The sequence below is a fragment of the Lissotriton vulgaris genome, chromosome 7 (assembly GCF_964263255.1).
Source record: "Lissotriton vulgaris chromosome 7, aLisVul1.2, whole genome shotgun sequence".
NCBI classification, from domain to species: Eukaryota; Metazoa; Chordata; class Amphibia; order Caudata; family Salamandridae; genus Lissotriton; species Lissotriton vulgaris.
Genome location: NC_141695.1, coordinates 224097261 through 224119365, shown reverse-complemented (window position 1 = coordinate 224119365; position 22105 = coordinate 224097261). Strand labels below are relative to the sequence as shown.

Here is a 22105-nt window from a genome sequence, read left to right as displayed (position 1 = left end):
CGGGATTACAGCTTTTTTATCCCAATGCATTTCAGCACAGTAACTCGGCCTTCTTCGGGGGAGTGATCTCTGGACATCGATGTTTTCCGCCTATTTAACTGCCAGGTGATTGCTCAGTCCTTTTAATTAATTCCCTCTGGTGGTCGTTTTCAATGTTGCAGGTCGCAAAGAATCCTGGTCTTTGTAGGCACTTGACGATGTCTGTGTCCCACTTGAAATACTATATATATATACCACTGTACTTCCTCCAAACTACCAAGGAAGTACCAATGTACCTATTGAAAAAAAAAAAGCTTTTATGACAAAAGACACTCAGAGGTATACCCCTCCACTCCTCTCTACAACATGCTAGTCCTCCGTACAACACACCCGTTCAATCTATGACAAGCCACTCCACTCTATGACACTCCACTCTACATTAATCCACTCCACTCTGCAACACACCACTGCACTGTAAGATAAGCCACTCTATGGTACACTACTCTACGTACCTCCACTTTAAGGCACTCTACGACATGCCACTCTATGATATCACTCCACTCTACGACATGGTACTCTTCTCTATGATAAGCCACTCCACTCAATGACATGCCACACCACTCTACGCTAGTCCACTCAATGCCCCTCCACTCTGAGGAACTGTACGACATGCTACTGTATGACATGCCACTATAATTTACCACACACAACTCCACTCTATGCCACTCCAGTCTACTGTATCACATGCTATTATTTTCCATATAGGTATCCCCCAATATAGGTCTGGGTATCATCCCAACCTTTCACCTATATTCATCCCTACACTACATACATAACGGGCTGCTAGGACTGACCCTTCTCCTAGTTACAGTGCTGCCTACAGAACGTGGGGTTTTCCCTGAACAATAGCCTCATACATTATGCATGAGGATCCTTGGATTATTGGAAAGTCAGCAGGACTATCATCTCCTGCATAATAACTATGTACAAGGTTCATTCCCAACGTCATCCTACGTTCGACAGTGACACAATAAGGTAGAACCTCTTGTGATACCTTCAGGTATATAAGCATCACATCTTGCTGAGATAGAGAGAGGAGATAACGACTTTCATGCCGACACACTGACGCGAGACGCTGAGCTTCCTGCATGCAGACACTCTAGCTCGAGACCAAGATGGGGTCCTACAGTCTCTTATTTCAGGTAATGGGGTTGACTTTATCCTAGAGGGATTCTTGGCCTTACATCTACATACATGCTAGGTACATGTAATTAGGGTAGAATCGTAGGAGTATGCTTTTTTCTCTTATATACTTTTTATATTTGCCTGTATTCATGGTTATAGCAAAATGGTAGAAATCTACCATCCTTTTACTTTCCTAGTGCTGATGATTGTTTCAGCAAACCTATTTTACACTAGAATGACGAAGGGTCAATAAATGCTGATTGAAAAACGTCCATATTGTTTGTTCTGTGCATCTCTCTAAGAAAAAGTAAGCACGAGTGACTGAGTGAAAAGTATTACACTGTTTCCATGATTCTGAGGGATCGGAGTTCACTTCACTCTAGCTGTTGCACTCTACGCCATGACACTCGATGCCTCAACATTTAACAGCACCACACTGTACAACACTGTATGACACAACACTCTACACTCTATGCCATGACTCTGTATACCACTGCACTTTACTCCACTATACGACACTTTACACCCCTCCACTCTTTGACACCCTACTCCACTCTATGCCATTATACAACACTGTAATGCACTCTACACCACTCCCTCTCCACCACTTCACACCACTTTGCTCCACTCTACTCCACAACACACTACTCCACTCCTCCATTCTAAGATACTCCACTCTACGCCACTCTATGCCTCTCCACTCTACAACACCCTATGCCAGTCCACTCTACCACACTCTGACATTCTGCTTCACTCTATGACACTCCACTGTACAACACTGTTCTCCACTCGATGCAACTCCGGTCTACGACAATGTACAATACTCCACTCTATGACAGTCCTCTTTAAGACATTGTACTCTACAACACTTCACTCAACAACACTCTCCTCCACTCCATTCTATGACACTCCACTTAGCGACACTCCACTCAGCAACACTCCACTCTACTCCAATGTATGCCACTACACTCTACAGCACTCTACTCAATCTATTCCATTCTATGACACTACACTCGACGATTTTAAACCCATTTTATTTATTTTTTCAATTGAAATTCAATTTAAAAAAAACTAAGGTTAAAGCTTTTTTATACTCAAACCTTCCCCATGCACCACTGATACCATCATACTACATCACTTATAACATCTTAAATCATAGCATTCATAACAACACTCATGACATCTCAAATGTCATAATTTATGATAAGAGTGTGAATGGTAAATGGCCAAGTTATAGTTAATTTAGGTCCGCTCGCGAGTTGACAGCAATCTGTAGAGAGGTTTACTGGCTACAGTAAGTTTTTGGCACAGCGCAAATAATAACTTTAAATTCATAACTATGAAGTTACAACTCTAACGTTTGAATTTGTAATGGTTGTGTAGTTTAAGTTGGTTTTGAATAGAAATAATACATTCTCCAGTGTTGAATCTTTTATATAAACACATGCTTCTTCCCCGTCATCATGGTGGTAGTCCCACGTTAATAATCACAAGTAGTGCAAGAGAAGCATTGAAAGCAATACTGAAAAATCAAATTAACCATTTCACATTGTTTTGCAAGAACCAAAACTCTGCCAATCAGAGCGCAGCTCCCTGTGGACTCTTCCCCTTTAAGGCCACCCAGATTTCTAACCGCACTTTGTGTGTGAAGGATTCTCCCTGAGTTCCACTCAGTTCTACAGTGCAACCAGTCACCTTTTGACTATTTGACTTCAGATTTGTTCTTCAAGTAGTAGTTCGGTAACCGCTGAGTGTGTTGCTGACTAATCATCATGTCAAAAGAGTATGTGAAAGGACTTATTAGGCCACGTAAATCTTGTGGCAAACCAAGATTATTCTCAGAAGACCCACAGAAAGAATGACTACACTGTTTATATCCTAGGCATAAGCCAAACGACTGTACACAATGCAGTACTGTTTCTGCACAAACCTTAAAAGACAGAGAGGCAAGATTACTTCTGCTGCTTATAAAGAAAAAAGCCTCAGAGAATAAAGCATATGATGTGAAAAGCCCAAGAACATCCTTACCCAACAGAAAGTGTAACCAGGAGGAGGATTCCTCATATGAAGAATATTCTAAGAAGACCAAACGTCATAGAAAATCAACAGAGGCTGATATTCCAGTTACAAAAGGAGATTCAGTCTCCCCTTCCTCTCTAAAGAGACCTGAGAAGAGGACTTTAAAAAAAGGACAAACAGTAAAAGGCTATGGAAGGTTTACAAGAATGAGAAAGGGCCTCCTCAGAGAATATTGATACAGCTATGAATGTTGCCTCTACAGCCTTTAGGCAAATGGCTGTAGCTGCAGAGTTATACCATCAAGGTTTGCTGGAAGCTACCTCTTTCCGTCGGGGGGTCTAGGCTAAAATTCTGGACATGCCTTTTGATTAGGGAAAATCTTTTTGGAAAGCATGTAGAAGATGCCTTACAATCCATTAAGGCTGAGACAGACATGGCATGTTCGCTGGGATCATTCCAGCATTGCAGTTTTCAGAGCTTTCAAGCCAATAGATGAAGAGGTCAGTTCACATCTAGTCAATTCAATCATACTGGTACCAACCTTACCCTACATTACAACAGGGATTTTGACAGCAGTAGGCTCCACAGAAGTCATATAGAGCACCACCTACTGCATCCTATATGAGAAAAACAACTCACAGAAGATCATCAGCAGGACGAAAGGGTCTCAAAGCTTCCAAACGTCAGTAACAGTTCTGATGCACCAGTCACCCCTTCACATCTCCTGACACCTTCTTTCACAGACTTGACCATTTACTACGACCAATAAAAAGATGTCTCATTGGACAAATGGGTTCTGGATACCATCTGTCATGGTCACACCCTGGAATATGTTCAAAATCCTCCCAGGAATCCTCTATGAAAGAGATGCCATAAACATCTAGCTAATTTACTTCTTGATATATCTCTTCTTATTCACAAAGGAGCTATAGATTTTCTATATGGCCATCAAAACAAGGGATTCTATTAAAATGTCTTCCTCATAAAGAAGAAGTCCGGGAAATGGAGACAGGTCCTGGATCTAAGACATTTGAACAAGACACAACTGTTCTGGCTGCTTTCGCTCCAGGCGATCTTCCAACTCCTATACAACTTGACACAGGTGAATCCACACCCATGGGGTGATACAGAAAGAGGTCGCCTAGAGAAAGAGAAAAGTGAATGAGAATACATGTTTTCCTGATCATTTCCCTCCGTATTATAGATCTCCTTTTGAAAACCACTCTGTCACTGAGGATTTCTGCTTCTACAGCACTGTGCTCAGATGAGTGCACAATTTTAGCTACCCCGAGTACAAAACTTAAGTGCCCCTGCTGAAGGGGTGCCCGCTACGGGCCCCCAAAGTACATCCCCGCCGGCCTGTGAATGGGGGTTGAACCACCATACACAGGCTGGTGAGGATGCAGCATCCTAATCTGGCAGACGGTGCCTACTAGGCACCGCCACCATTTTAGAGATGCTTGGTGGGTCAGTCAGCTAATCGAAACGATTGCCTGTGGCGGACCCATGGCCGACGGACTTTGTGTCTGCCAGCACATCGCCCGCCATCGTAATATGCCTGGCTGAGCAGTGCTTCACGATGGCAGGGAAAACGCCACCAGCAGGCTGCCAGTGGTGGTTTCTCTGCCATTGTAATCAATCCCTTAGTATGGATTGGCCATAATTAATAAACAGTTTGGGAGATGGTGGATGATTGCATTGCATTGGGGTTAACTTGTCACTATTAAAGAATTGAGATGAGGAAGTAAATGATTTTTAGCACCTATTTTACATCAGCAGACCATAGCAATTGATTATAAATGCGCCCCATTAAATTTGATTTATTAGAATTAGGCCTAAATGGGGAGCTCATTCCAAGATCTGGAATTGATGGAAAATCTGAAACCATACCTGCTGGTTATGCCTTTATGTAAAATTTTCCTTCTCAGATTGAGAGATCATTTAGGGAATTTTAAGTTAACACACTCTGATTGGGCGTTTGTAATCTTAAAACTCCTTTTTCATATGTACTGATCCCATTTAGAAGCCTGAAAAGTTTTTTGCCTCCTAGAATAAGTTAGTGGATGGATACAGACTTGGTATCTAGAAAGGATGTGTTGTAGGCGTCCCTTCCAAACACTGAATGACCACACTGGAGGACTCACACCAGTTTAATGTCCCCACGTACAAAGGCCACGGTAAAGGCTCCTACATAGACCACATATTCCTCTCAAGAGATCTAGTTGATTTAGCCACTGACTTTGAAATTCTAACAAGCATCTTCAGCGACCATAACCCTTTGTCAATCAGGATTGGAGGTGACCTTTTTGATCATAGGAAGCCTCGACCTGATCACGGTGTCTTAAAACCCATCAACGGAAATCGTCGCCTGAAGTGGTCAAAGGTTAACAGCGATTCCTTGTATGATTCAATTACCACTAGCTGTGGTAATGACCTAGATCTTTGTGTTTCTCCATCTACTTTGCCCGAAGCGACTCTGATTGCCTTTGCTGCTGTTGTTGAGAAAATTGGCCAAATGTTGTCAGTACCAATAAAGGGACAACATGAACACCAACCAGGGTGGTTCGATCAAGCCTGCTCAAAGGCCGGACGAGACTTAAAAAAAGCACTCAAGGCTACCCCAAGAGACCCTGTCCTTATTAAGTCACTGCGATCTAACTACAAGACAGTCCTGGCAGCCCGGAAAAAAGAAGTAAAAGCCGGTGTTTGGGAGAAGTTATGTGATCCTGCAATTCTGGGTAATAGCTCCAAGTTCTGGAGCATTGTAAACAAACCTATGTTTGACGTCCCCTTAAATTCTATTGTCGGGACCAATATACCTGAGGAAGAGTGGATGTCACATTACAGCACAATTTTTAAAAGTGATAATTTGCAAGCAGACTTTGTTTTTAAATCTTCTGATGAAAATGTGTTGTGTTTCACAGTGGGGGAGGTAGAAAAGGGGATACAAGGATTAACCTGTAACAAAGCACCTGGCCCCGATGGTATACCACCCGACCTATTCAAATCAAACATTCTCTTATGGGCACCAGTCATCACCGCAGTTGTAAATGCAGGTATTTTGGCTGGTTGCCCAAAAGCCTGGGGGTCCTCCACCATTGTCCCTGTTTTTAAGAAGGGTGATCGTGGTAGTGTTACATGTTACAGACCCATATCCCTGATTAACTCAGTCACAAAGGTGGTGGGGGGTATTATCCTAAACAGATTAACAGCCTGGGCCAATGATAATAACATACTGTCTCCAATACAATATGGGTTCAGACCAGGCCACTCCACGATAACCCAATGTCTGAATCTATATTTAATAAACAGTAAATACACCCTAGCAAGAAAAGGGACGATCCATATGGCCTTTATGGATTTATCGTCCGCGTTTGACTGCGTAGACAGAGGCAGGCTATGGGAGGTGCTGTTAAAAATGGGGGTGGAACAAAACCTGGTCAACTTTCTTGTTGACCTCCACTCGGACACAAGAGCAAACGTCCGTTACACCCATGATTTGAAGGTAACCAGAGATTTTAGAATAACCCGAGGTGTCAGACAAGGGTGCATCCTTGCCCCCTTTCTTTTTAATCTTTATATTAATGAGTTGGAGGAGCACCTACTAAAAACTGGTACAGACTTTCCTTACATTGGCAAGAAGGGCATACCGGTCCTATTATATGCGGACGACGCCGTTCTAATATCTAGAACGGCGCTCGGTCTCCAAATCCTGCTAGATTCTTTTAATGACTTCATGAACTCCCGTGGCCTGAGCATTAATAACTCGAAATCCTTTACAATGACGACAGGTGTATCTCCAAAAAAAATATATCCTCACTTTGTAAACGGAGATAAAATACCCACTACTAAGACCTTCTCGTACCTTGGTGTTCTTTTTGACCACAAATTAACTTGGGCACCAGCAATACTAAAGAAAAAGGGCGAGGTAGTGCGGGCCAACGCGGCAATACTGGACTTCACTAGAAAAATGGGCAATAGTCCGGTGGCTGCTGTCTTGAAGTTATATCAAGCCAAAAGCACCGCAATTGCACGTTATGGAAGTGAAATATGGGGATCAGAATCACTAGGTGCCCTTGAAGTTACTGAGAATAACTTCTTAAAACAGGTCCTAAGGTTACCCAGGGGGACGGCCAACTTCCCGGTACATGAGGAACTTGGCATCCCATATCTAAGTGATAAGCTGGCCGTGAATCCTTTGTTATGCTGGCTGAATAGCTGGCTAAACACAGCCATACCTCTTACCAGAAACATTCTTCAAGAGGCACTACAGTGGGATGGTAGACTTAAGATCCCATGGTTAAAATACGTAAGAATGTGGCTTTTTGAATTAGGCCGACCAGATTTATTTTTATCCCCCGAAACAATAACCAAAACTGATGTAACCTTTGTTAGGAACACTTTTATGCTGTCCAGGTGCATGACACGGGAGGAAAATGAATACAAGAAAAGCAGTGTGAGACAGTATGCCTTAACTAAAACCTGTTTATATATGGAACCCTACCTGTCCTGGCCCATGTCCGGTTATGACCGTTTTTTATTAACAAGGTTCCGATTTAACATGTTCCATTTTTTATTAGCTGTACCAAGTGGAGCGCATAGAGGACAAGTGTTGCCAGCTTGCGGCTGCGACAATAAGTCTCCGCAAGATCTGGCACACTTTTTATTTTTCTGTCAGTTTTATACACTCCCCCGTAACCTGTTTTTAAAACCTTTACTTAAGCACCTGAATTTTGTACAATTCAGACCTGCACTGTGTCACCTTCAAATGCTAAATAGTGAATGTACCATGTTTGTATGTAGTTTCTTAAAACTCGCAGTTAAACATAGAAAAAGCATGGAAGGGTAACTAACTCTGCTGCTGATTGTACTCTCACTTCTAATGTATTTTATTCTTTTTAACCATACTATTGTGTATATGCTTGTGAATGTCTTGTTGTAATACTACTCTCCCTATTTTATTATTACTGTATGGATTAACTTGTATGAAATGCTCTTTTATGATTGTTACATGCAAACAATCGAATAAAGAAATTCTATTCCTATTCACTGAATCCTAATGCTATGAATCAATGTTTTGCAAGTGAAATCCAGTCGCAAAACATTGAACAAATAATGAAACCACAAAGTACTAAGCCATTTGTTAAAAGGAAGGAGACTTTTGGGGACTCTCAACAATAAGCTTTTCTTTTTAAATGCAGGCCTATTTCCTTTATTTCAAAGCAATGACAAAGAAGATGGTCTGCTGACTCCACCAAGAATAAACCTTGTATTAGCCTCCAATTGTAGTGAGTCGCAATTTGCAACCTGCTAGATTAATAAAAAATAGGTAGGTCGGGTTACAAGCCACAGTAACTTGAAAATTTTTTGAACAAACCTATTAGTATAAAGGTCCTTTGGTAAATTTCTTTACGGGTCGCAAAAATACTGGTTGCAATTTGCGACCCGTATTTTGTGACAGATTATTCAAACAGCTGGCCCTTGATTTCTAAATATTTTACTTCCTTCAAACCTATTTCACCACCCAATCCAAATAGTTCACAACATCGTCAGAATGAGATGTGGTCTGTTGGCTAGACTGCTGACTTTGATGCTGGAAACCAAGGTTCGAGCCTCAGTGTCGCGTCCACATCCTGTGATTCTGGGCAAATCACCTCATCTCCCTGTGCCTGAATGTGTAATGTAATCGGTGCTCATGTAAAGCTCTCCAATACCGTCTGGTCGAGTTTGTGCTATATAAAATCTGCAAAAATAATGAAACTAAATTTACCTTGATATGGAGGTAATCCAACTTGGCGTTTTAAAAGCACCTCTCTTTCTTTCAAATGAAGTCCATTTCCTCCCTGATGAGGTAATACTTTTATTGTGAAGCATTAATAAAGATTTTAGTGGTTTGCTTGCGAAGTTTCAGAGTAACCACCAGTGCCCTGATTACTGTTTTTTAATGCTGCATCCTGAACTGGCGGTAATCAATGTTTTAAATGATCTTTGTGGCAGCAAAGAATAGAAGTGTGGCACTTTAAAATGTATGGAATCACAATTAGGACGTTTGCATTATTGCCACATTAGTTAGAATGCCAAAATGTATACTCCTTCCTTAGATCTGAAATGTATTTTTATATGCAGTTTTTTAATCGCGCAAAACTTGCATTAGAGCACTTTAAAACAATGCTTGACTAAATTACGCATTTTTCTTAATGATTTTCCCAAAATCACAGGAAGTTGAGGCAATACAGGGATTTGACCCTGCTTCAATCTTTGAGAAATGTACCACTTACCCTACACTTCTGGGAGTCACCTGCCATTGCCATGTCGTCGAGGAGTTTGTCCCACTTACCCTTACTTCTTGGCTGCTCCTCAAGTCAATCGCAGATGTCTTTGTTACAAATGAAAGGGAGACGCCACCAGGCTGTATGGATGTCATATAGTTGAACATCACCACGTAGAAGTTGGGATCCGTGAAATTGCAGGTGGAGCTCAGATCCATGCCTATGCTGGCCACATTCTGAAGTGTCCTGAGAATGGTGGGAAGCGGGAAGGTGCACTGGTTGTACAGGGTCTGGGTGTAGCATCCTCGCACTCCATCCTTCAGTGCGCAGGCTGATCCGCTGGCGCAGCTGAACCCGGAGCACTGAACAAGATTGCCACGTCCTTGGCATGTGCATTGCTGAGAACAATCTGCTGACACGATGGACCCTCCATTCTGAAAGGCAAGACACAACATTTGCATCCATCAGGACAGCTGAGGAAGACGTCATTTCACACCAATATGCTATGCAAGTTTTTTTTGGCTCTACTAGTAGGACAGTTTGGTGTAAACCAGTACATACTTACTTACATTTAAAGCTATGCCACGATTAATTAATATGTGGTTTGGTACCATTTATATACCTTTTGTAAAATGTATATATATATATATATATATATATATATTGTATATGGAATCTGATCAATTCTATTGGCTTGGAGCAATTGATTTTTTTGTGTTGCTCAATGCGTGAAAGGCTTAGAGAAATGACACTTCATTAATTTGTAACATGGCTTTTCTATCTTTGTTTCCTTTAATTATTTGCCATGGATCATTAAGACAGTCCTAGAACACAATTAATAGTACTTTTTGTACTGACCAGGACACAAGATCCGGTGGTGCCAGTAGAAATCCGGTGGGCTGGCAACCCTAATCGGGAGATTTTTTTGTTGCAGGATCAGCAAATATTTATATCCTCCACCCTCGTTCTTTGATTGATGCCATAATCGCAAAAGTTCAACTTATATTAACTTATATCTGAAACCCTGATCACCATGCACTCATACAGTTACCATGCAGTCACAACGTTCATCCTCCTCTTAACCTGCACTCACAGGAGCACACTGCTCACTCTGCCCTCACAGTGACCACACTGCACTCATGCCATTCTCTCTCCACTTACCATGCGGGCACATGAGCACATCGCTCACCCTGCACTCATACCACTCACCATGCACTCACAATTCCCCCCCACACTCACCCTGCAGTCACATGAGCACAACCATCACCCTGTACACATGTGACTCTTCACTCACTTGTCACTCTCACTGCTCACCCTGTAATCTCATTCAAACAGGCACATCACTCACCATGTATTCATTGACAAAGGCTGGGACCATCCAAAATGCGTCAGGACGGACATCCCCTTATTGACTTATCTAAATAAAGACATTTCTGCTTACCGTGAGTGCCTGCATCTGCTCTTGTTCGAGGGGACTGTTGGAAAATATATATATATATATTCACTGAAAAAACATAGGTTTCATGCACGTTATAGTAGGAATTAGCATTAAAAAAACCTTAGAAATTCACTGGAAAAACCATAGGTTTCAGGGCGTTTTAGTTAGCTGGACATTTCACTCAAAACCATTGAAATTCCCCCGTTATAGTTAGTTCAGCTAACTATAACTCGCGCGCCCGCAATGCACTGCTGATGACATCACATATTACATCAGTCATGACATGGTCAGTGACATCACTCATGACATCACTGATGACATCACAAATGACATCCCCTAGGACATCATCCAGTGAATGTGTGTTTTTCTAAAAATTAAATATGTTTTAAATATGTACATCTCAAGATCGAATAAATGGGTATATAAATGTCTAAATGGATGATTTTTTTGTAAAATAGGTTATATAACGGACTGATTAAGTGTATCTTAGTGAATACATGTGTTAGTGAGTAATGTTTAAATATGTAAAAATCTGTATCAGTCTCTCACGTTGTGTATAAGTGGCTGCATTGGATGGTGAGTAGCTACATGAGTGTCTATATGGGTTATTAGTTGGTTTCATGACTATCTGTATGAGCGTCTGATTGTCTGTATGGTGCGTTGGGGGTATTACTTAGTGCATAGATGCATGAATGAGTGACTCATTGTTTGTATGTGTTGGAGACAGCATGTATGCAGGACTGTATGGGTGGATGAGTGTGTGTATGGGTGTGTTAGTGATTGAATGACAGTCTCAATAGTGTCTTTATGAGTGACTACATATGTTTTAAAATAGTATATGTGAGTATTGGTGTATGTGAGATTGAGAGATTGGAAGAGTTCCTGAATAAGTAAGTATGTGTTTCTATAAGTGATTGTTTACGAGGGTAAGTATGTATAAGTTTCTGTAGAGGTAAGTGTGGGGGTGTATGTATAACTGTATAAATAACTAAATGGGTGTTTGATACTTCTTTTCCATGTCTCAACTTCCACCTGGAAAAGAAAAATGACAGCAACACCACCACCCTTCTGGACAACCTGGCCAATCTCGGACTTGTTGACACCCCCACCCACTTAGCCGGACACACGCTCGACCCTATCTTCACCTCCAGCAAACACATCTCCTTTGATCACACCTCAGCTCTTCATTGGACAGACCACAGCTGTGTCCACTTCAGCTACAAAAAGACCACGACTCACAACCCCCCACAACCTATTCCTCGAAGAAACTGGAATAAAATCACCACCGACCAACTCACCACATCGCTTAACCAAAACCCTCCTGCCATTTCATCGGACCCAAACCAAGCCGCCACCAAACTCACACAATGGATCACCCACAGCGCTGACGAATTAGCACCCTTGAAAAACCACCAGATAACACAAGGTAGCAAAAAGGCCCCCTGGTTCAACAATGACCTTAAGAAATCCAAGAAGTTATGTCGCACCCTCGAGAAAACCTGGAGAAATAACCCAACCACTGACAACCTGGCCACCTTCAAGGACGCCACCCGCAAACACCACCAATTGATCCGTTCCACCAAGAAATCAGCATTCAAGGATCGACTTGACAACAACGCCCACAACAGCAAGGAACTATTCAACATCGTCAAAGAATTTACCAACCCCACCGCCGGCACCAACGACATTACTCCCTCCCAAGACCTCTGCGACTCTTTATCCTCTTTCTTCCACAACAAAATCGCCGACATACATAACAGCTTTGAAAACCAGTCCGAAGAACAGTCCACTCCACCCACATCCGAACCAAAACAGCACTCTCACAACCTTTGCGCCTGGAACCCAATCACTACTGAAGACACCATCGGCCTGATGAACTCCATCCACTCAGGTTCTCCAACCGAGCCATGTCCCCACCACATCTTCAACAAAGCAGACTTCATCATCGCACCCCATCTCCGCGATGTCATCAACTGTTCCTTCAACTCCGCTACCTTCCCGGAAAGCTGGAAACATGCCGAACTCAGCGCCCTTCTGAAGAAACCCACAGCAGACCCCTCTGAACTTAAGAACTACCGCCCCATCTCACTCCTCCCATTCCCCGCCAAAGTCATTGAGAAAGCCGTCAATAATCAGCTCGCCGCCTTCCTCGAATACAACAAATCTCTCGACTCCTCACAGTCCGGCTTCCGAGCCAAACACAGCACCGAAACCACCCTCATCGCAGCTACAGACGACATCCGAACGCTACTGGACCACGGAGAAACAGTTGCCCTCATCCTACTTGACCTCTCCGCCACCTTGGACACAGTCTGTCATAGCACCCTCATACAACGCCTCAGCAACGTCGGAATACACGGAAAAGCTTTGGACTGGATCATCTCGTTCCTCGCCGGAAGAACCCAGAGAGTCCGCCAGCCCCCATTCAAATCAGAGGCCACCGAAGTCATCTGCGGCGCACCACAAGGATCATCTCTCAGTCCCACCCTCTTCAATGTTTACATGAGTCCCCTCGCATCCATCGCGCGACAACACAACCTCAACATCATCTCCTACGCAGACGACACCCAGCTGATCCTCTCCCTCACCAAAGACCGAAACACCGCCAAAACCAATCTACACGAAGGAATGAAAGAAGTAGCCGAATGGATGAAGAACAGCCGCTTAAAACTCAACTCTGACAAAACGGAAGTCCTCATCTTAGGATCATCCCCCTCTGCCTGGAACGACTCATGGTGGCCACTGGCCCTGGGTACAGCACCCATACCTACAGATCACACACGTAACCTGGGCTTCATCCTAGACTCCTCCCTCTCGATGACCAGACAAGTCAATGCCATCTCATCTTCATGCTTCAACATCCTACGCATGCTCCAAAAAATCTTCCGTTGGATCCCCACCGAAACAATAAAGACAGTCACCCACGCACTGGTCACCAGCCGACTGGATTATGGAAATACCCTTTACGCCGGAACCACAGCCAAACTACAGAAAAAACTCCAACGCATCCAAAACGCCTCAGCCAGACTCATACTGGACATCCCCCGTCAAGCTCACATTTCCGGTCACCTGAAGGAACTCCACTTGCTCACCGTCAACAAGAGAATAACGTTCCGTCTCCTCACCCAAGCACACAAGGCCCTCTACGACCTAGGACCCGAATGCCTCAACACACGACTGTCCTTATACAAACCCACCCGCCAACTACGATCATCCAATCAAGCCCTCGCTGCAATTCTGCGCATCCACAGATCCACCATGGGAGGAAGATCCTTCTCCTAATTAGCAGCCAAAACCTGGAATTCTCTCCCCACTCACCTCCGCCTTACTCAGAACCACCCCTCCTTCAGAAAGCAGCTAAAAACCTGGCTATTCGATAAATAATGCACCCACCATCCCTCAAGCGCCTTGAGACCCTCTGGGTGAGTAGTGCGCTATACAAATTCCAGAACTTGAACTTGAACTTGAACCATCTGCAGTGACCTTTTCCCTCCTGAGGCGGAAGCCGGGAGGTCTCGCTCTCTTCTTTGTATTTTTAAATTGTGTGTTAGACATTTTAATGCTGTGCTTCTCTGCGCTTGACTAATAAGTGCCAGAGACTTGAGACCCTGAGACTTCCTAGCGCTCCTTAGCACTTCGTTGCTCCTTCACCCCTCCCCTACTCCCGGACCGCCCTCGGCCGAGCATCGACGCTGAGGGCTGGGATCTTGCTTTGGCGGCCATATTGGGTGTGGGCCAGGCCGTTCACGCGCTCTAGCAGCGCTATAAAAAGGGAATAGAATCCTTGCCCAGGGATTACCATCTGCAGTGACCTTTTCCCTCCTGAGGCGGAAGCCGGGAGGTCTCGCTCTCTTCCTTGTATTTTTAAATTGTGTGTTAGACATTTTAATGCTGTGCTTCTCTGCGCTTGACTAATAAGCGCCAGAGACTTGAGACCCTGAGACTTCCTAGCGCTCCTTAGCGCTTCGTTGCTCCTTCACCTCTCCCCTACCCCCGGACTGCCCTCGGCCGAGCATCAACGCCGAGGGCTGGGATCTTGCTTTGGCGGCCATATTGGGTGCGGGCCAGGCCATTCACGCGCTCTAGCAGCGCTATAAAAAGGGAATAGAATCCTTGCCCAGGGATTACCATCTGCAGTGACCTTTTCCCTCCTGAGGCGGAAGCCAGGAGGTCTCGCTCTCTTCTTTGTATTTTTAAATTGTGTGTTAGACATTTTAATGCTGTGCTTCTCTGCGCTTGACTAATAAGCGCCAGAGACTTGAGACCCTGAGACTTCCTAGCGCTCCTTAGCGCTTCGTTGCTCCTTCACCCCTCCCCTACCCCCGGACCGCACTCGGCCGAGCATCGACGCCCAGGGCTGGGATCTTGCTATGGCGGCCATATTGGGTGTGGGCCAGGCCATTCACGCGCTCTAGCAGCGCTGTAAAAAGGGAATAGAATCCTTGCCCAGGGATTACCATCTGCAGTGACCTTTTCCCTCCTGAGGCGGAAGCCGGGAGGTCTCGCTCTCTTCTTTGTATTTTTAAATTGTGTGTTAGACATTTTAATGCTGTGCTTCTCTGCACTTGACTAATAAGCGCCAGAGACTTGAGACCCTGTAACTTCCTAGCGCTCCTTAGTGCTTCGTTGCTCCTTCACCCCTCCCCTACCCCCGGACCGCCCTCGGCTGAGCATCGACCCCGAGGGCTGGGATCTTGCTTTGGCGGCCATATTGGGTGTGGGCCAGGCCGTTCACACGCTCTAGCAGCGCTAATAAAAGGGAATAGAATCCTTGCCCAGGGATTACCATCTGCAGTGACCTTTTCCCTCCTGAGGCGGAAGCCGGGAGGTCTCGCTCTCTTCTTTGTATTTTTAAATTGTGTGTTAGACATTTTATTGCTGTGCTTCTCTGCGCTTGACTAATAAGCACCAGAGGCTTGAGACCCTGAGACTTCCTAGCGCTCCTTAGCGCTTCGTTGCTCCTTCACCCCTCCCCTACCCCCGGACCGCCCTCGGCCGAGCATCGACGCCGAGGGCTGGGATCCTGCTTTGGCGGCAATATTGGGTGTGGGCCAGGCCGTTCACGCGCTCTAGCAGCGCTATAAAAAGAACGTACACGACTCCGCGCAGCGGACGCGTACAGCGGACGCGCCGGAGTAGTGCCAGAGTCCTGCCCGTCTGCGCCCGTCAGCGTCCCGGAGGCGTACTGAGCGGCGGGCGGGCTCGACCTTTCTGCGAACACTTCTTTTGGCGCTATTATGATTTGCTACTGGCCCCTGGAGCTTCGTTCACTTCAAAAGTCCTCTTGTGCCTGTCATATAGTTTTTCCTGGTCGATATAGGGGCAAGAGGAAATGTCCGGGCTGCGGCTGGTCTCTGGTCAGTGTCCCACCCACTACATCAACTAGGGAGGTGGTCAGTGTGAAGCATCTTTGCCTACTTTTAAATACCTGATCTGTTTGCTGACATGCCCAGGAAATCTTTGATCTCCTTGTCACCGAAAAACCGGTATGCCTGATGTTGACAGAGACTTGGTTAGGTGAGTCGTCAAACCCCGATATTGCTACAGCAATCCCCCCAGAATACAACATTTTTAGTCAAGACTAATTGGAAGGGAGGGGTGGGGGCGTGGCACTCGTGGTGAACAAATCCTTTGCATGTTCTATCATCCCTATGGACGCCATCACGGGTTCTGAATCCCTTGCCTTCTCCATATCACTGACACCTCAACAATCTCTTAAAGGGCTCCTAGTTTATAGGCCCCCTGGCCCGGCAGGGTCCTTCTTTGAGGAGCTTCAGTCGACAATTTCAACGTTGCTCCTAAGAGCGGAGCACTGCGTACTGGCCGGAGATTTTAATTTTCATATGGATGAGAGATCTGACCCTGACACAATTAAATTGATCGATATTACGGCACCCTTAGGCCTGACTCCCTATCTTTCTGGACCGACCCATGATAAGGGCCACACCCTGGATCAGGTCTTTTCCACGTCCCCTATTGAGGTGACAGCATTGTTGCTGGTGCTTTGGTCAGATCATCGTCTGGCCAACTTTTATATACCGTGCATTAAGAAACCATCCAGCACTGTTTTGAGACATCAGGGACCAGCATCCAGGGCGTATTATCGGGTGACTCCGGAGATGCTGGCCCAGGCCTCTCTGGACCATCCCTTCCCTTTTACGGGTGATCTGGACAAAGATCTAGAATCTCCGCAGATGTGGCTAACGGACAGGTTGAACGATCTAGCCCCTGTGATTCCCCCCCGACCAACATCTAAACGGGTCTCAGCCCCTTGGTTCACCGAAGCGCTGGCGCACTCCCGAAGGCAGTGCAAAGTGGCCGAAAGGGCTTGGCGGTCACAGTATGATGCCGAGGCGAGGCTTGCCTACAGGTCAACGGTTAAAGCCTATCACCGGGAAATTCTCCAGGAGAAAAAAGGCTATTTTGCCAGGAGAATTGAGGCTGCAGCCAACTCCTGTAAGGAGATCTTTACGATCGTTAGAGAATTCACGACCCCTCGGTCTAATTCGACTCAGGCCGCCCCTTCTGAGTCATGGGTGTCTGCCCCTCGCCAATTTCTTCACCACTAAGATAAAGTTGATTCAGGACTCCTTTCCTATAAGGCTGGTTGATGTTTATCCCAGCCTCGCAGATGGGTCAGTTCCTCCAACTCCTCCAGGTCCAGTCCTGGCGGCGTTTCCGCCACTTTCGGCATCCTCGCCTTATGGCTAATCTTAAATCTGGGTCGCCTCTTGATCCATGCCCGGCCAAATTTTGGGCGAAAATGGCGGCTATCGTAAATCCTCTTGCAAAGCCGCTCTTGAATCTCTCCCTGAGCCGGGGGGTGGTCCCGCAGGCGTGGAAGCAGGCAATGGTCATCCCCTCCTCAAGAAGCCGGGCCTTGCCCCGGAGGCTCTCGCCAATTATAGGCCCATCTCGCTCCTCCCTGCATTGGTTAAGATCTTGGAGAAACATGTACATATCGTGCTCTCCAACTTTTTGGAGTCCCACGATCTGCTACACTCCTCCCAATCTGGCTTCCGCCCCAATTTAAGCACCGAGACGGCGCTGTTTGAGGTGTCTGAAGCCATTAAAGAGTCGCTGGATTCAAGAGGCAAAGCTATGCTGGTCATGCTTGATTTGTCGGCTGCTTTTGACACCGTCCCCCATGAGGGTCTCCTCGCCAGACTTTATGAGATCGGTCTGAGGGGGACGGTGTTCAGCTGGTTTAGATCTTTCTTGGCTGACCGTCGACAAACGTTCTGGGCCTCTTCTAGCTCCGCCGAGATGCCGCCATCGGGAGTCGGAGTCCCTCAGGGCTCCATGCTGAGCCCGACTCTCTTTAACATCTTCATGACCCCTTTGGCGACATTGGTGGAGTCTTTTGGGGCCCAGATCGTATCCTAAGCCGACGATACCCAGCTCCTCTTCACATGCCGGAAAGGAGAAGATTTCGATGGAGAGAGTATCCGTGAGTGCCTTGGGGATGTTTTTAAATGGTTCCAGCTAAACAGCCTCAAGTGCAACTCAGATAAATCTGAGATACTCTTCTTCGGCTGCCCATTTGACCCAGACTGGCATGAATGGTGGCCTGCCGACATGTTCCCTCCAGCGCACTCGTCCCAGTTAGCAAAGAACCTGGGAATTAAGATTGACAACGGGCTGATGTTAAGATCCCAGGTTCTGGCTCTCACAGGAACCTGTTTTGTCCTCCTCAGGATGCTCCGGAAGTTCTTCCCTCTGCTCTCCGAAGAGCATAGGAGGACTACGGTTCAAGCTTTAATCGGCTCAAGATTAGATTACTCCAACATACTATATCTTGGCCTGCCGGAGTATCTCCTGCAACGCTTGCAGGTGGTCCAGAACTCGGCTGCGTGGGCCATCTTTGGCCTCCACAGGCGGGCCAGAGTCTCTAGCCTACTGCAGTCGCTCCATTGGCTGCCTATCCGGAAGCGGATAGTGTTTAAGGCTTTGACACTGGCCCACAAGGCTTTGTACGCCTCTGGAGCTCAATAGCTCCAAAGGAGGCTCGCCTTTTACCATCCGGCCCGATCTCTGATATCGAAGTCTCTGTTCCTGGCTGTGGTTCCCCGAGTAAATAAGGCCCGCATTGGAGGCGCTCTTTTAGGCTGCGAGCTCCGCAACTCTGGAACTCTCTTCCCTTGACACTACGCAGTAAATCTAATTTACTGGCTTTTAGGAAGGGCCTTAAGACATGGCTCTTTACCCGTTAGTGCGCTCTCTCTCTAGTGCTGGATCCCCCTTAATCCTCTGTAGTGGACCTGTTTTTTTGTTGTGTGTTGTCTGACTTTTCTGGTCACTAATAAAAAGCGCCGGGACACTCCATTGGAGTGCCTTGCGCTATAGAAGACCAACCTAACATAACATAACAACATAATTATGGATGAGTGTCAATGTGTAACAGGATGTATAGATGTATGAGTACATATGATGAGTGAGTACATGTATGAGTGACTGTATAGAACTTTTGGTGATTGAGTGGATGTGTGTGTAGATCTTGGAATTACTGAATAGGTGTGTTGTAACTGGTATTGATATCTCCATTTTTTTGAAAATGTTAGTTTCTATTTTTGAGTGTGTGTATGGGGATTTTGTTTGATTGTACTGGTAAATGGAGTAGTGCGATCAAAGCTAGAGATATGATATTTTCTAAATCTATAATGGCCCTTATGTCGTTCCAGAAAAGGGGGTGGTGATGAACAGAGTGTCTGAATTGAGCAGACCACTCTTACCCAGTCCAAAGATCAGGGCTTGATCCATCACCGTTATTTATCTCACTGCCCCATCCCAGCTCAGAACCTGGCTATATGCAAATTAGTCTGTCCCTGGCCCAGTGCATCATGGGAACAGGGCAGACCAAACTACCAAGCCAATTCTTCACCAGAAAGGAGACAAGCTACCGGGGACCGGTTTCTGGCATTTCAGCCTCTTCGGCCCGGCTTGCTTGAATCCTGATGGAGCAGTGAGAAAGGGACTCATGTCTGAGTATACCCTGCCACACCTATAGTGGTCAAAAACGATACAGAAAAGGGGGTGGTGATGAACAGAGTGTCTGAATTGAGCAGACCACTCTTACCCAGTCCAAAGATCAGGGCTTGATCCATCACCGTTATTTATCTCACTGCCCCATCCCAGCTCAGAACCTGGCTATATGCAAATTAGTCTGTCCCTGGCCCAGTGCATCATGGGAACAGGGCAGACCAAACTACCAAGCCAATTCTTCACCAGAAAGGAGACAAGCTACCGGGGACCGGTTTCTGGCATTTCAGCCTCTTCGGCCCGGCTTGCTTGAATCCTGATGGAGCAGTGAGAAAGGGACTCATGTCTGAGTATACCCTGCCACACCTATAGTGGCCAAAAACGATACAGAAAAGGGGGTGGTGATGAACAGAGTGTCTGAATTGAGCAGACCACTCTTACCCAGTCCAAAGATCAGGGCTTGATCCATCACCGTTATTTATCTCACTGCCCCATCCCAGCTCAGAACCTGGCTATATGCAAATTAGTCTGTCCCTGGCCCAGTGCATCATGGGAACAGGGCAGACCAAACTACCAAGCCAATTCTTCACCAGAAAGGAGACAAGCTACCGGGGACCGGTTTCTGGCATTTCAGCCTCTTCGGCCCGGCTTGCTTGAATCCTGATGGAGCAGTGAGTAAGGGACTCATGTCTGAGTATACCCTGCCACACCTATAGTGGCCAAAAACGATACAGAAAAGGGGGTGGTGATGAACAGAGTGTCTGAATTGAGCAGACCACTCTTACCCAGTCCAAAGATCAGGGCTTGATCCATCACCGTTATTTATCTCACTGCCCCATCCCAGCTCAGAACCTGGCTATATGCAAATTAGTCTGTCCCTGGCCCAATGCATCATGGGAACAGGGCAGACCAAACTACCAAGCCAATTCTTCACCAGAAAGGAGACAAGCTACCGGGGACCGGTTTCTGGCATTTCAGCCTCTTCGGCCCGGCTTGCTTGAATCCTGATGGAGCAGTGAGAAAGGGACTCATGTCTGAGTATACCCTGCCACACCTATAGTGGCCAAAAACGATACAGAAAAGGGGGTGGTGATGAACAGAGTGTCTGAATTGAGCAGACCACTCTTACCCAGTCCAAAGATCAGGGCTTGATCCATCACCGTTATTTATCTCACTGCCCCATCCCAGCTCAGAACCTGGCTATATGCAAATTAGTCTGTCCCTGGCCCAGTGCATCATGGGAACAGGGCTGACCAAACTACCAAGCCAATTCTTCACCAGAAAGGAGACAAGCTACCGGGGACCGGTTTCTGGCATTTCAGCCTCTTCGGCCCGGCTTGCTTGAATCCTGATGGAGCAGTGAGAAAGGGACTCATGTCTGAGTATACCCTGCCACACCTATAGTGGCCAAAAACGATACAGAAAAGGGGGTGGTGATGAACAGAGTGTCTGAATTGAGCAGACCACTCTTACCCAGTCCAAAGATCAGGGCTTGATCCATCACCGTTATTTATCTCACTGCCCCATCCCAGCTCAGAACCTGGCTATATGCAAATTAGTCTGTCCCTGGCCCAGTGCATCATGGGAACAGGGCAGACCAAACTACCAAGCCAATTCTTCACCAGAAAGGAGACAAGCTACCGGGGACCGGTTTCTGGCATTTCAGCCTCTTCGGCCCGGCTTGCTTGAATCCTGATGGAGCAGTGAGAAAGGGACTCATGTCTGAGTATACCCTGCCACACCTATAGTGGCCAAAAACGATACAGAAAAGGGGGTGGTGATGAACAGAGTGTCTGAATTGAGCAGACCACTCTTACCCAGTCCAAAGATCAGGGCTTGATTCATCACCGTTATTTATCTCACTGCCCCATCCCAGCTCAGAACCTGGCTATATGCAAATTAGTCTGTCCCTGGCCCAGTGCATCATGGGAACAGGGCAGACCAAACTACCAAGCCAATTCTTCACCAGAAAGGAGACAAGCTACCGGGGACCGGTTTCTGGCATTTCAGCCTCTTCGGCCCGGCTTGCTTGAATCCTGATGGAGCAGTGAGAAAGGGACTCATGTCTGAGTATACCCTGCCACACCTATAGTGGCCAAAAACGATACAGAAAAGGGGGTGGTGATGAACAGAGTGTCTGAATTGAGCAGACCACTCTTACCCAGTCCAAAGATCAGGGCTTGATCCATCACCGTTATTAATCTCACTGCCCCATCCCAGCTCAGAACCTGGCTAT

At 46.1% G+C, this 22105-nt stretch overlaps 1 protein-coding gene across 1 annotated transcript in view; it reads right to left on the bottom strand.

Moving 5' to 3' along the window:
- LOC147701260 (IgGFc-binding protein-like) overlaps nt 1-22105 on the bottom strand; it is a 464605-nt gene that overhangs the window by 67258 nt on the left and 375242 nt on the right. Inside the window, exon 17 of the mRNA XM_086929326.1 lies at nt 9521-9886. Within this exon, the coding sequence (XP_086785452.1) occupies nt 9521-9886 (366 nt within the window). The remainder of the gene's footprint in view (nt 1-9520; nt 9887-22105) is intronic.